General features: G+C 29.8%; 2 protein-coding genes across 2 annotated transcripts in view; one reads left to right on the forward strand and one right to left on the reverse strand.

Annotated features, from left to right (window-relative positions):
• Positions 1–16,300, forward strand: part of Cht7 (chitinase 7) — a 43,155-nt gene that overhangs the window by 25,424 nt on the left and 1,431 nt on the right. The window contains exons 2-15 of the mRNA XM_012282144.2: positions 3,881–3,959; positions 5,481–5,641; positions 7,191–7,428; positions 7,768–7,947; positions 8,317–8,440; positions 9,258–9,567; positions 11,112–11,541; positions 12,096–12,313; positions 13,029–13,183; positions 13,681–13,821; positions 13,975–14,122; positions 15,044–15,229; positions 15,308–15,430; positions 15,843–16,044. Coding sequence (XP_012137534.1) covers positions 3,881–3,959; positions 5,481–5,641; positions 7,191–7,428; positions 7,768–7,947; positions 8,317–8,440; positions 9,258–9,567; positions 11,112–11,541; positions 12,096–12,313; positions 13,029–13,183; positions 13,681–13,821; positions 13,975–14,122; positions 15,044–15,229; positions 15,308–15,430; positions 15,843–16,044 — 2,695 coding nt within the window. The remainder of the gene's footprint in view (positions 1–3,880; positions 3,960–5,480; positions 5,642–7,190; positions 7,429–7,767; positions 7,948–8,316; positions 8,441–9,257; positions 9,568–11,111; positions 11,542–12,095; positions 12,314–13,028; positions 13,184–13,680; positions 13,822–13,974; positions 14,123–15,043; positions 15,230–15,307; positions 15,431–15,842; positions 16,045–16,300) is intronic.
• LOC100883279 (uncharacterized) overlaps positions 1–16,300 on the reverse strand; it is a 40,893-nt gene that overhangs the window by 5,127 nt on the left and 19,466 nt on the right. The window lies entirely within an intron of this gene.

Consider the following 16,300-nt stretch of genomic DNA (forward strand, 5'->3'; position numbering starts at 1 on the left):
TATGTGTTACTAGAATACTATTAAATAATTTTTAATTTTTAAGATGTTCTAGAATATTTGCACATAGAACAATTGCAGTTAAGTATTAATTAGACTATAAAGTTATTACAAATAATAGATTTCATAAAGTTGAAAAATTCTTTAAATATTCAATTATTTATTGAAAACTATGCATGGCGTTAACTTAGTACAACATTAACATAAGACGGCGTTAATCTAGTAGGACGTTAATTCAGCACAGCGTTAGCATAGGATGACTTTAATCTAGTTCGGCGTTAAGTTAGTGCACCGTTAATACAGATGGGCGTTAACCTAGTACAGAGGTAACATAGAACGGCTTTAACCTAGTTCGGTATTAACTTAGTACGGCGTTAACATAGAGCGGCTTTAATCTAGTTCGGCGTTACCTTAGTACATCGTTAATACAGATCGACGTTAACCTAGTACAGAGATAACATAGAACGGCTTTAACCTAGTTCGGCATTAACTTAGTACGGCGTTAACATAGAGCGGCTTTAATCTAGTTCGGCGTTACCTTAGTACAGCGTTAATACAGATCGACGTTAACCTAGTACAGCGTTAAGCTAGTGAAGCGTTAGCATATCATAGTGTTAGTTTAGTAAAGCGTTAACCTAGTGGAAGGTTAACAGACTACAGTGTTAGTCTAGCACGGCGTTAACCTAGTGAAGCATTAGCATATCATAGTGTTAGTCTAGCACGGTGTTACCTAGTGAAACGTTAACACAGCACAGTGTTAGTCTAGGACGGTGTTAACCTAGTGGAATGTTAACATAACGTAACGTTAGCATAGCGTCACCGTAACGTTAGCGTTGCGCCACCGTAACGTTAGCGTAGCGTCACCGTAGCGTCATTGTAGCGTCATTGTAGCGTCAGCGTAGCGTCAGTGTAGCGTCATCGTAGCGTCATCGTAGCGTCATCGTAGCGTCATCGTAGCGTCACCGTAACGTTAGCGTTGCGCCACCGTAGCGTTAGCGTAGCGTCACCGTAGCGTCATCGTAGCGTCACCGTAGCGTTAGCGTAGCGTCACCGTAGCGTCATCGTAGCGTCACCGTAGCGTCACCGTAGCGTCATCGTAGCGTCACCGTAGCGTTAGCATAGCGTCAGCGTACCGTCAACGTACCGTCAACATAGCGTTACCGTAAAATAATATATCCTTCTACAGCGACGTAATTATGACGACTGCAATGTAAATGTTGCATAATATAATATGTATTATTATTTCAAATTAACCCTTCCGTTTTCTCTCGTCGCGTTATTTGAATATAATAAATTTAACGCGGTGATTACTATCAACACACGCTGTATGTATAATCAACGAGTTAATCGGCCTTCGCAAGAGAATGTTGCACTTTTAAGAAATAGAAAAATTGTTACGTGAACTGGTATTAGTTAACCACGGAAATTAATTTCCTGTCCGCTATTTGCCACCTCAGCTTCACCTGTTCACACAGTAAATCTGCTGTTCTAACATAAAAAACAATTGGCCAATTTCTTTATATGAAAACTTGCCTGCGTTTCATGAAATATGTATTATTTCTTGTTCTAATGTTAGAACATACGCGTACATTATTCTGTATGTATTATGATAGTTTATAATACTATGTATTACGTGTTTTAATATTATACATATCATGCATATATACATATTGTAAATGTACAAAATAAATAATTTGTTTTTTTAGTTATATATGAAAATTTATTAATAAATTTTTATATTTTAATGCTATAGTCCCTTGTGTAATATTAATAATATTGTTTATAATGAAAAATAATAGAAAAATAAAGAAACAAATAAATATAGAAATTAATTGTATTAAATAATTATGCTAATGTTTAAAGTGAAGACTATTTTAAAAATTAATTCTATTTTTAGTTTGATACATACATTTAGTTTATATGTATATACATAAATCATAAAAATTAAATGCATATACAAATTTTACTTGTAACATCAATTGCAATATAATTTATTTACTTTTCATTATACATTGAATGAACAAAAATCAGTATTATTATTGAAATAATACAAATTTTTTTCCAAATATTACAAAATTTGTATGAAATATTTTCTTTAAAGAGTATAAAATTTTTTAAACTAGTATTAGAATGCTTGATCATGTTTGTAAATATGACACAATGAAATTTAACGTTTGCCTTGTATAGAAAGGGAACTTTCTAAGTAGTCTTCCTCAATGAAATTGTATTTCATTTCTTGCTTAAGCTGTCTGCATCTTGGACCAACGAGGAAGTTCGTGAGTTTCAATTTTCAATTCTTCATCGTCAAATATCCGCTTGGTAATCGATCGAAGAAACCGCAAATAACTTTCGCTAGTTTTTATAACACTATCTCTCGTGACTAGCATTATCTCGTCTTTTTAATCAGGAAATGAAACTCAAGGACAATAATGAATTTAGCTTAAACGTTTTTCTGTTTTACTGTGGATTCAAAAGTTATTATAGATATTTTTTGCGACATGCTTTTATTTATATATTTACTTCGAAAAGAATTATTATTTTAATAGTTTAGAACGATAAAAAGTTATTGAGAGATTTAAGGAGGCAGTCAGACATTTTGTGAGACGTTTTAAAGCAACGGTCGGCCATTTTGTGGGACATTTAGGGAGACGGTCAGCCATTTTGTGAGATATTTGATATGATGGTTACATACTTTGTGAGACATTTAATTGTGGGACATTTATTTTGTGAGACATTATCAGACAGTCAGACATTTTGAGACATTCAAGGAGCTACTTAGACATTTTCTGAGACATGTAAAGAGGCAGTCGGACATTTACATATTTAGTTCATTATTTAAAAATTTTAGAAGACATTTAAACTTGTAATTAAACATTTATATATATTTAGAAAGATACTGAATCATTCAGTGAGACATCCAGACATTTTGTGAGACATTTGAATATTTAGGAAAATGTTTAGACATTTACATTTATTCAGAGATTTAAGAAGACATTTAGACTTGCAATTAAACATTTATGTACATTTAGGGAGATAGTGAGACATTTACTGAAACATTTAGACATTTACTGAGACACTGAGACATTTACTGAGACATTGAGATATTTGGTGAATTATTTAGATACTTAGTAAAACAATTTGTGTAATACTTAGACATTTAGTGAAGTATTTAAGTGAGACATTTAATGAGACATTGAGATATTTACTGAGACACTGAGACATTTACTGAGACATTGAGAAATTTGGTGAATTATTTAGACATTTAGTAAAACAGTTTACGTAATACTTAGTCATTTAGTGAAGTATTTGAGTGAGATATTTATTGAGACATTTAGACATTTACTGAGACATTGAGACATTTAGACATTTACTGAGACATTGAGACATTTACTAAGACACTGAGACATTGAGATATTTGGTGAATTATTTAGACACTTAGTAAAACAGTTTGTGTAATACTTAGAAATTTAGTGAAGTATTTAAGTGAGACATTTAATGAGACATTTAGACATTTACCGAGACACTGAGACATTTACTGAGACATTGAGATATTTGGTGAACTATTTAGACATTTAGTAAAACAGTTTACGTAATACTTAGTCATTTAGTGAAGTATTTAAGTGAGACATTTACTGAGACATTGAGACATTTAGACACTTTTACGCTACCCCGTCAACAAATCCCAAATTTTTGACGATTCATCGATTTCAACGAACATAAAAAATGAAATAGACTTGAATGGTGACACCATTCACCAGTTGACACCACGTGCTCGAGGTAGAGAATCATTCGAGTATTTGGTGGTTCTTTTATTAAACAAGTGTTGAAACGTAACAGCAACGACAGGTTCCACAGATCAGTTACACGTTCACTTTCTTTTCAGGTGTTGACCAGCAGAACGACCTGTTGGCTGCTACTCGTCTGCTTGATCGTACTTTTCGGCAGCCTCGACAATGCAGAAGGTATCGTATCTTTAACCTCTGACACTATCTACTTGCTCTCTGTCGAACAAAGTGTATATTTGACGTTCTTCTAACGAAATGTACATCTGATGTTCTTTGAAACGAAGTGCATATTTTAAAATTTTTTAAACTTTCAATTTTCAAAATTTTCAAATTCCAGTATTTAGTAATTTTTTGTATTTAGTAAGTTTTTCAATTTCGAAGTTTTCAAATTTCGCAATTTTCCTAATTTTTAAATTATTAAATTCTCAAATGCTAAATTTATAAATTTTCGAATTCCTAAATTTCCGAACTTACAAATTTAGAAATCTACAATTTCCAAGTTTCTAAATTCCAATTTTTCAATTTTCCTAATTTTTGCATTATTAAATTTTCAAATACTAAATTTATAAATTTTCGAATTGCTAAATTTCCAAACTTACGAATTTAGAAATCTACAATTTCCAAGTTTCTAAATTCCAATTTTTCAATTTTCCTAATTTTTACATTATTAAATTTTCAAATGCTAAATTTCTAATTTTTCGAATTCCTAAATTTCCGAACTTACAAATTTAGAAATCTACAATTTCCAAGTTCCTAAAATTCCAATTTTTCAATTTTCCTAATTTTTGCATTATTAAATTTTCAAATGCTAAATTTCTAATTTTTCGAATTCCTAAATTTCCGAACTTACAAATTTAGAAATCTACAATTTCCAAGTTTCTAAAATTCCAATTTTTCAATTTTTCTAATTTTCACGTTATTAAATTTCAAATGCTAAATTTATAAATTTTCGAATTCCTAAATTTCCAAGCTTACAAATTTAGAAATCTACAATTTCCAAGTTTCTAAAATCCCAATTCTTCAATTTTCCTAATTTTTGCATTATTAAATTTTCAAATGCTAAATTTCTAATTTTTCGAATTCCTAAATTTCCAAACTTACAAATTTAGAAATCTACAATTTCCAAGTTTCTAAAATCCCAATTCTTCAATTTTCCTAATTTTTGCATTATTAAATTTTCAAACGCTAAATTTATAAATTTTCGAATTCCTAAATTTCCAAACTTACGAATTTACAAATCTACAATGCCCAAATTTGTAAAATCCCAATTTTTCAATTTTCCTAATTTTCACATTATTAAATTTTCAAATGCTAAATTTCTAATTTTTCGAATTCCTAAATTTCCAAACTTACGAATTTAGAAATCTACAATTTCCAAATTTCTAAAATCCCAATTTCTCAATTTTCCTAATTCTTAAATTACTAAATCCTCAAACCCCCAAATTTCTAAATTTTCGAATTTCTAAAATTTTGAATTCCTATATTTCCAATTCTTGCAATTTCTAAACATTCAAAATGCAAAATCTACAATTCTCAAATTTCTAGATTTCCAAGTTCTCAATTTTCCTAATTTTTCAATTATCAAATTTTCAAACCCCCATATTTCCAAATTACTTATTTTTCTGAAAATCTGCAAATTTCCAAATTCCTATATTTCCAAGTACCGTACTTTAATATCGAATAATGTGATTAAAACAGGCGCGAGGAAAAGATTTCGCAGGCCAACAACTTCGGCCCCGTCGTTATCAAACGATCAAGAGGTCTCAGCTAGTGTGAACAGGTTCAAAGTCACTAGAAATCGAATCACCAACAAAAGTAAAAAGACCGAAATTCAAACGGGTAAATCGGAGGACTACAAGGTAGGTACGACAATAATAATTGCTTCAATGTGAAAATAATTCATTGTCAAATAATTATTACTGAATTGTTAACGCTAATTATTTCTGCTGAATTATTTAAATTATCGTTTCGCACATTTCTTGTTTTAAAATTTGTTTAATTTTGTATTTATTACAAAAATTTGTTAAGATACTTTCCTTTAAATCTGTATTGATTTTTATGAACAAAAAAAATAATTAAGGTGAATATTTAAATACTTTAAGTAATTATTATTGAAGTTGTTTTATTTTAGATATTATTCCACATTAATATTCTACATAAAGTTATTTTATTTTAAATATTATTCCGGATAGTTTTTTGAAAAATTTATTAAGATTATTTTATTTTAGATATTATTCCAGGTTAATAACATAGATCATTGTTTGAAGATACACTGCCGTCCATAAGTATCCGGACACAAGCGAAGAATGTATTCGCGTTGCATGAAAGTTATTCAAGTATCCGCAACAGTAACTAAAATCGATTTTTTTTCTGCGAAGGTCAGAATACTGGAACGTTTTTCGATTGATAATTCTCGTTTGGAACTCGTATCTCGATGGAAAAGAAGCTACAGACGAACTAAACCGAAACTGTCGAGTGCGTAGCGTTACCTCCATTCTTATCTCCATTGAGGGAACCTAAACATCTACCAACAGTTTAAAAACACTTGAAACATATCAAAGAACCCTCTGAATACGTTCTGCACCATAGAAATGAAACACAGTAGAAATTAAAATTTTTTTTAGAATCGAAAGCGTTTCATTAGATTCACAAATTTGGACTTTGTACTTCTGGACATGAATTTTACTTTCACACTTTCGTTGTATAATTTGTACTTAAAAATTAATTCTATTATGTTATGACACCTCAAAAAAGATAATAATAATTTTTACAAATGATATGATAACCCTAAATACCTTTCGTACAAAATTCAACTATGTTTTATGTAACGAAACCAAGTGTCCGGATACTTATGGACGGTAGTGTATTATTAAAATTATTTTATTTTAGAGATCATACCAGATGAATATTTTAGATAATTTTTTAAAGATGTTATTAAAATTATTTTATTGTAAATATTACTCCAGATTAATACTCTAGATAATTCTTTGTAGATATTATTAAAATTATTTTATTCTATATATTACTAAAATATACGTTAATTTTTTAGGAAATGAAAGAATATTGTTACCTGTTACTTTTCATTCCTTTCTCGCTCTTATTACCAATTTATTTTTAACATAAAAGTGAATAAAACTATCGAGTAATTTTATCTTAAACTATTTGACATTATAACAAATGCATAGCAATATTATTATAAATTATTAATATTATAATAAATATACAGTAATATCATTATAAATTATTTACCATAATTTAAAAATATTATAATTCCATTTAAATTGTTCATCTGATTTTTCTAAATTGACCTTGAAATGTAATTTATAAATAAATTTAAGTCAAATTTAAAAAAAAAAATAAACCTTGTTTAAATATAAACCTTGTTATTATTTTCACTAAAATGTGCAGCTCGTGTGTTACTACACAAATTGGTCTCAATACCGGACGAAAATTGGAAAATTCATGCCCGAAGACATACAACCTGACTTGTGCACTCACATCATCTTCGCGTTTGGTTGGCTAAAGAAGAACAAACTGACAAGCTTCGAATCGAACGACGAGACAAAGGATGGAAAGGTTGGACTGTATGAAAAAATTGTCAACCTGAAGAAGGCTAATCCGTCCTTAAAAATTTTACTGGCGATAGGTAAATTATTTAGACAATAACATTTACATGAACCTTCATTTGTTTCCATTGAAAAAGTTCTGATATTCAATAGTTTTTATTAAGACCTTATAATATGTCTACTTTGTGGTCTAAGTTCATTTGTTAACTGTAGTTGTACTTGTCATAAACAAAATTTCGAAAGCATACGATAATTTGGATATTTAAATTTTCGCGGTTATTTGGATTGTTGAGTTTGAAAGCGGCAAACATTTATTTAATATGTTATGGATAATATTAAGTGAAAGTCAAAGTATGTTTCAATAACTATACTTGAGTCGTTATTGAATATGAAATGCAAATTTTATTTATTTCGATTAGGTGGATGGTCATTCGGCACTCAAAAGTTCAAAGATGTCTCAGCGACCAGATACGCGAGGCAGACATTTATTTACAGCGCCATACCATATTTAAGAGACAGAAACTTTGACGGTCTCGATATCGATTGGGAATATCCGAAAGGAGGGGATGACAAGAAGAATTATGTTCTTTTGTTGAAAGGTAAAATTATGAAAAACGCTTGAACAAGATACTTAATATAGTAGACTATTTTTAATAACAATATATTCATTTAATTGACACAGAATTAACACTATTTTTAATAATATCCTTATTTAAGAATTAATACAATACGCTATTTTTCAACAATAATTAAAACGATATTATATACTATATTTATTATCAATAACCTTTATTAACATTAAACATAATTAATAATTAAACTTTAATAATTATTATCATAACATGTTTATCATCAAAATTAATATTCATTATTAAAAATAATTAATAATTTACAAAAACGTGATTTATTTCCTTCTCAAGAATCAGCTACAAGGCTAATTTAATTGTTTATTTAAAATTAATGTACAGAGCTTCGGGAAGCGTTCGAAGCAGAGGCGCAAGAGAAGAAAATGCCGAGACTTCTTTTAACAGCGGCTGTGCCAGTCGGTCCTGATAATGTTAAGAGCGGATATGATGTTCCAGCTGTTGCGAGGTACATTAATTATATCAAGTAAATGCCAGATATATGAGACAACCAGATATGTGAGCGCCAGATACGTGACAGCCAGATATATGAGCGCCAGATATGTGACAACCGGATATATGAGCGCTAGATACGCGACAGCCACATATATGAACGCTACATATGTGACCGCTATATACGCACTCTCTCAATATTTTACCATCAAACTTCACCAAAATATTCCACACGCAAAAACAAGAAAACGTTACATCAACACAGGGTTTCAAACGCCCTGTTAAAAAATTATAACAAAAGTACAAAACGACCACCGCTTTGTCTTTCGACGCATACAGTGTGTCCCAGTTTTCTACGTAAAACTTTACCGGCACGTTCTACAAATAAAAACGATAAAAAATGTTGTATAAACATAGGCTCTTGAATGTTTTATCGAAAGATTGCGAGGAATATACGAAATAATGGACGATTTTCTCCTGGGATACTACATACGAATAATTCTCGACTTTCATATTTTTTTTAATAACTTTTAATCACGCGTTCGAGAGCCTACGTTCGTATAAACATTTTTTCTTATTTTTATTTAGAGAATATTCTGGTCAAGTTATACGAACATGGAACACCCTGTATATCGAACAAAGCAGTCTGTCGTTTCGCGTTCTTGTTATAACTTTTTGATAAAGTTTTTGAGATTCTATGTTATGACATTCTTCTTTTATTTTTACTAATGGAATTTGTTATTAAGAGTTGAAACTCCCTGTATAAATACAGAGACAGTATATACGATTTCTGTATAATTCTTCTGATAATGATCGATACATGTATTGTTTAGCTATTTGGACTTCATCAATCTCATGGCATACGATTTCCACGGAAAATGGGAGAGAGAAACTGGCCACAACGCTCCTTTGTACGCCTCCTCGTTGGATTCCGAGTGGCAGAAGCAACTCAGCGTAGACAACGCTGCTTCGATGTGGGTCAGGTTAGGTGCACCCAAAGAGAAATTAATAATCGGCATGCCAACCTATGGCCGATCGTTCACTCTCTCGAACTTGGCCAATTTCCGTGTTCATGCACCTGCTAGCGGCGGTGGAAAGGCTGGAGAATACACCAAGGAATCTGGCTTTCTTGCCTATTACGAAGTAGGTATTCGCGAACATTTGCCAATCACTTTGCCCGGAGCCCGGAGCGTGAGCATCGTTGACAGCTGGTGGCATTTAGAACTGGGGAACGTTAATTTAAACGGACACTTTTCATTCTGAGGTTGCTCGAGAAGATACTAAATTGTTAGGTGACCTAACCAGGTCTACTTACTAAATTTCTCAACTTCTGTTTCCAATATTCAAAATTTTCTGTATTCAAAATTTGGATAATTGAGATACTTGGTAATATGTATATATTGAATTTGGAAATTTGGATGTTGAGACAGTTAGTGATTTTCTATTCACTGAATTTGAAATTTTAGATGTAGAGATATTTGGTGATTTTGAAATTATTGTATTTGAACATTCAGGTGTTGAGACTTTTGATAATTTTCAAATTACTGCATTTGGAAATTTGGATATTAAGATACTTGGTGATTTTCAAATTGTTGCATTTAAAAATTTGGACACTGAGACATTTAGTAAATTTTCAATGATTGTATTTGGAAATTTGGATGGTGAGACATTTGGTAATTTTTTAATTATTAAATTTGGACATTTGGATGCTGGGTTGTTTAGTCATTCTTAAATCATTGAATTTGAGAAATCAGACATTGAAACATTTGGTAAATTTTCAAATTACTGCATTTGGAAAATGAATATTAAGACATCTGAAAATTTTTAAATTATTGAATTTGGAACTTCAGATGTTGAGACATCTGATAATTTTTAATTATTAAATTTAAAAATTTGAATGTTGAAACATCTGATAATCTTCAAATTTAAAACATGGAAAATTTAAAAATTTCTATGTCTTTAAGTAGTAAGATTATCAAAATTTACTGCCAGGTTTTGAAGTCTATTAACTGTCCTATTTTTTAAGGATAAAGATTTTTAAATCAGAAAGTTTAATGTTCCAAAATTTCCAAGATTTTTAATTTCTATATTACTAAATTACCAAAATAGCAAATGACAAATATTTATTAAACAAATGTACCTACTATAAATGACCATAGATTCAAAAGTGTCTATTTTCTATAATAATATAAGAATTATTATGTGATATTAATGTGAAATGGTGTAGTTTACTACAAATCTGTCTTTGTGTCTGATACAAAGATATAGATTTTGTTATTAGTGCATAACTATATCATATACATACTGTAATCCAGTTATAATGTATTAGTGTAATAATTCTTTAGTTATAAAAAGATCTTCATGGTTAGGTTAAGTTACTAATTAGATAAAATTCATGGTTAGGTTAGGTTACTGATTAAATAAGATTTATGGTTAGGTTAGGTTACTGATTACATAAGATACATGGTTAAGTTAGGTTACTAATTAAATAAGATTCATGGTTAAGTTAAGTTACTATATAATTAAGATTCATGGTTAAGTTAGGTTAGTAATTAAATAGGATACATGGTTAGGTTAGGTTATTAATTAGACAAGATTCATGGTTAGGTTAGTTTACTAATTATCCACCCCAAATATTTCAAACTTAAAGCAACCAAAAACTAAGAAAAACGCAATATTCTTTCCAGATCTGCGAGATGCTACAAAATGGCGCGATCTACATCTGGGATGACGAGATGAAAGTACCATACTTAGTGCAGAACGATCAATGGGTCGGTTTCGACGACGAAAAATCGATCAGAATCAAGATGGATTGGTTGAAAAACAAGGGTTATGGAGGAGCTATGGTATGGACGGTCGACATGGACGACTTCAACGGCACGGTTTGCGGAGGAAACGTGAGATATCCGTTAATCGGCGCGATGAGGGAAGAATTACTAGGAGTATCGAGAGGCCCGAATGCGAAAGACGTTGATTGGAGCGCTGTAGCTTCCACCGTTTCGGAAAATATTTTGAAAAAACCAGAACCGTACAAAATTTCTGTGTCTGATGTTATCGGTAAAGCGAAGAAGATTCAGAAGTCGACGTCGCAGCTTGTTATTAGTCCTCCAACAAATGGTAATTTTGTTATAAGTTTATTTAGTTTATTGTGTAATTTTAGGAAGAAAGGAAAATCAAAAATTGAATATAATGTGGAAATGAAATTATTATTTAATATAATGTAAATATAATATATAATATAATCTATAATATAATATATAATTTGTATATTATATATATATTATAATATACAAATTATTATGTATTAATTATTCTGAAGTTGACAGAACAGTTCATACTAAATTGCAATAATTTTATTGATTCATTTAGTGTACTTTTTTGAGAAATATTAATAACTTGACTCATTGTAGAATTTTGAGAGAAAACAAAGACAAACCAAAATATAATACATAAAGTCCAAAAACTCGACGATCACCAAATTTATTTAAATAGAATTTCAAGTCTAAAGAGATAAAATACAAAATAGAAATTTTGTTTGTTTGTAAAAGATTTTTTATCTTTCCAAAGAGAATGAATTTAGTATAAAAAGATGATGTGATTTGAGGTCTCTAAAGAACAGAAAAATTATTAGATAATTTTAATAATGGCGTTTTCTTGTATCTTGTTCGCAGAAAGGGAGGCACAATCTTTCTGTTATCTAACGAATTGGTCACACAGGCGGCCAGGTGGTGGGAAATTTATGCCAGAAGACATTGATCCTACTCTCTGCACTCACATAGTCTACGCTTTCGCGACCTTGAAGAATCATTTGCTTGTGGAAGAAAGCGAAAAGGACGCGGAGATGTATGGGCGACTGATCGCTCTTCGCGATAAGAATCCAGATATCAAAGTACGATCTTTATGAGCGTTTTCAGCAGATTTTGTTGACTGAGATTTACATAGCGATGAGTAGAAAGAGACATCTTGTTCAATGTTAGGCAAACGGTTTTGAATTGGTTGTGTAGAGCAGGAAATTTAAATTGAATTAATTGAATTTCATGTAAACCTCTAGTAATCAGAGATCTGTTGTTAGTTTTCTGTGTGTTAATGACAGATGAACGTGCAGGTGTAAAGTAAATACAGTATATGATTATATAAATATACATATGTATTATATATTTATATTTTCAAGTTTAGTAATTAAAAATTTAATATTGGTTGGTAATTTTTAAATGGAAAATCTAATGGATAATTAAGTTGATAATTGACTTGATAATTGAATTGATAATTGACTTGATAATTTAATTCATAGTTGAATTGATAATTGACTTGATAATTGATTTGATAATTAAATTGATAATTGAATTGACTATTAATTGCTTCAATTGATAATTAAATTGATAATTGAATTGACTATTAATTGCTTCAATTGATAATTAAATTGTTAACTTAATCATTATTATCTTTAAGAAATATTAAATTTCATTAATATATCTTAAATACTATTTTATACATTGTCAACACTTTACATCATCATAAAAAATTCTTGTAATATTTCTACATTTTTCTGATTAAATTCAAATGTTTAAAAATTTCAATTAACACAGAGATTATAATTTTGACAGATTTTGTTAGCGATCGGTGGCTGGGCATTCGGATCAACGCCATTCAAAGAATTGACCAGCAACACTTTCCGTATGAATCAATTCGTCTATGAAGCCATTGATTTCTTGAGGGAATACAAATTCGATGGTTTGGATGTCGACTGGGAATATCCTCGGTAAAAATTATTTTATAATCATCTTATTTTTCTTTTTTGTATTATTAACAACTTTATCTTATTTAATTAGTTGCAAGTCCTAACAAAAAACGATTTTATCTTCATTAAATTTGATAAATTACTGCATTTTACAACAACAGTACATTTATTTATTTATTTATTAACAATACATTTATTTATTTTTGTTTGCATTTTGTAAAAGTAGACCTCTTCATTGACTTTCATGCATTTATTATTTGTGTAAATACTTTAAAATATTTAATACAATTATTTATAAAAGTGTATTAAAGTATTTTGTACAATAACTAGTACAAGTATATTGCAGTATTTAATAAATAATTTATATAAGTTCATTAAAGTATTCAATACGATTATTTATTTTTTAAATCAAATATAAATCCATACGTCACTGAAATAATATGTCATATTATTTATTTAGGCGTTAACTGTATGTTAATTTGTGGTACAAACAATTTTTAATAAAATCAATTTTTCAGAGGTGGAGATGACCGAGCAGCTTATGTGAATCTTCTGAAAGAGCTTCGACTTGCTTTCGAAGGTGAAGCGAAGAGTTCTGGACAACCGAAATTAATTTTGTCAGCTGCTGTGCCTGCTAGTTTTGAAGCTATTGCTGCAGGGTAATTTTTTTATTTTTATGCGCTTAATATTTAAATTTGAATAAATCATACTTAAATCTACTCAATTAATATGATATAATCAATTATTTTATATTTATTATTATAAAATACACAGTTACCATCTCTAATCTATCATATTTTTATTGATTTTAGATACGACGTACCTGAAATATCTAAATACCTGGATTTCATTAATGTTATGACGTACGATTTTCATGGACAGTGGGAAAGACAAGTGGGTCACAACAGTCCTCTGTTCCCCTTAGAAAGTGCAACCAGTTACCAGAAGAAATTGACAGTGGTTAGTAAAAAAAAATGAATAAATATTTTCTTAAAATTTTCTCTCTTGTCAATTGTATAGAATACATTCAAATTATTTCCATAATAATATATTAATAATAAATGTACACATTGTCATTTAACATTTAAACATCATAGATCATTCACAATCTTCAAATAATACCGTTTATGGCTTTATAACGAGACGGTACTGTAGACTACTGTGCAATGCTATTCTATATTATAATTCAATAATTTTTTAATTTTTCAATTCTGAAATTGTATAGCTCTACAATTCAACAGTTCTACAATTTCATAATTCAAGAATTAAGTAACTCAATAATTCAGTAATTCAAGAATTCAGTAATTCAAGAATTCAGTAATTCAAGAATTCAGTAATTCAAGAATTCAGTAATTCAAGAATTCAGTAATTCAAGAATTCAGTAATTCAAGAATTCAGTAATTCAGTAATTCAGTAATTCAGTAATTCAAGAATTCAGTAATTCAAGAATTCAGTAATTCAAGAATTCAGTAATTCAAGAATTCAGTAATTCAAGAATTCAGTAATTCAGTTATTCAGTAATTCAGTGATTCAGTTATTCAGTAATTCAGTAAATCAGTAATTCAGTAATTCAGTAATTCAGTTATTCAGTAATTCAGTGATTCAGTTATTCAGTAATTCAGTAATTCAGTAATTCAGTAATTCAACAATTCAACAATGCAATAATTCAACAATTCAACAATTCAATAATTCAATAATTCAGTAATAATAATTCTAAAACTCAGAAATTCAGTAATTCAAGAATTCAAGAATGTAGGCAATCAACAGTTCAACAATTCAACAATTCTGTATTTTCACAATTCTAAAATTCTGTAACTCTACATCTATTTTATTCAAACCCAGTAATTTTGTTTCATGATACGAAATTTTTATCTGCCACAGGACTACAGCGCGAGAGAATGGGTAAAGCAAGGTGCTCCAAAGGAAAAATTAATGATCGGTATGCCAACTTACGGCAGGTCTTTCACGTTGGTCGACAAAGAGAAGTTTGATATAGGGGCACCAGCATCCGGAGGCGGCACAGCCGGCAATTTCACAAATGAATCAGGATTTCTATCTTACTACGAGGTACGTGAAACGAACATAACGGATTTGCGTCCTGTTGAGTGTTCACAATATATTTAAGAGTAATTCCGTCAAACGTAGATCTGTGGCTTCTTGAACGAGGATAACACTACTCTAGTCTGGGACAGCGAGCAACAAGTACCTTTTGCGTACAAGGATGATCAGTGGGTTGGTTTCGACGACGAAAGAAGCCTGATAAACAAGGTAGCAACCATTTTCATTTTTATTTTATTTCTGCTGTAAATGAAGGTTGGTTGAAAATTGATAAAAGGGTTAAGTTAGGTCATGTCTGAAGAGTTTATTAATTATAATATTACTGTATAATGAAAAATTGGGTTTAGTTCAATTACATTCACATTAATTTTAAACGAAGTTTGATTACTTTTTAATTCAATTTAAAATTCAGTTTAAAATATTAGCAAATTGAATTTTAATTAAAATTGAAGGTTATGGAATTTGAATTAGAATTTAATGTTAAAATAATTAAATTTCTTTTATAATCAATTGAATTGAATTAATAATGAAACACAATTATGTTTTATAAGAATTATATTAAATACAATATGTGGAATTAGTGTTGAATACAAGTTTTAAGATGTATAATTGAATGTGTTAGATGCAATGGCTGAAAGAAGAAGGTTTTGGAGGTATAATGATCTGGTCCGTGGATATGGATGACTTCAGAGGAATTTGTGGAGCTGGTAAATATCCGTTGATCAAAGCTATGAAGAAAGAGCTGCAAGACTACAAGGTAAAATTAGAATACGATGGACCTTATGAGAGCACAGCGAGGAACGGGAGGTATACCACCAAAGATCGTAAGTATTTACTGTGTAATTCAATATAACAATTTAAAATTCATTTTAATTTGATAAAATGAGAATTTAGGAATTTGAGAATTTGAAAGTTTGAGACTTTGAGAGTTTGAAAGTTTGAGACTTTGAGAGTTTGAGGTTTGAGAATTTGAGAATCTGGCAATTTACCAATTTAACAATTTGAGAGTTTGAGAGTTTGAGAATTTTAGAATTTTAGAATTTGGGAATTTAAGAGTTTGAAAGTTTGAGAGTTTGAGAG

Source organism: Megachile rotundata, chromosome 8 (genome assembly GCF_050947335.1).
Source record: "Megachile rotundata isolate GNS110a chromosome 8, iyMegRotu1, whole genome shotgun sequence".
NCBI lineage: Eukaryota > Metazoa > Arthropoda > Insecta > Hymenoptera > Megachilidae > Megachile > Megachile rotundata.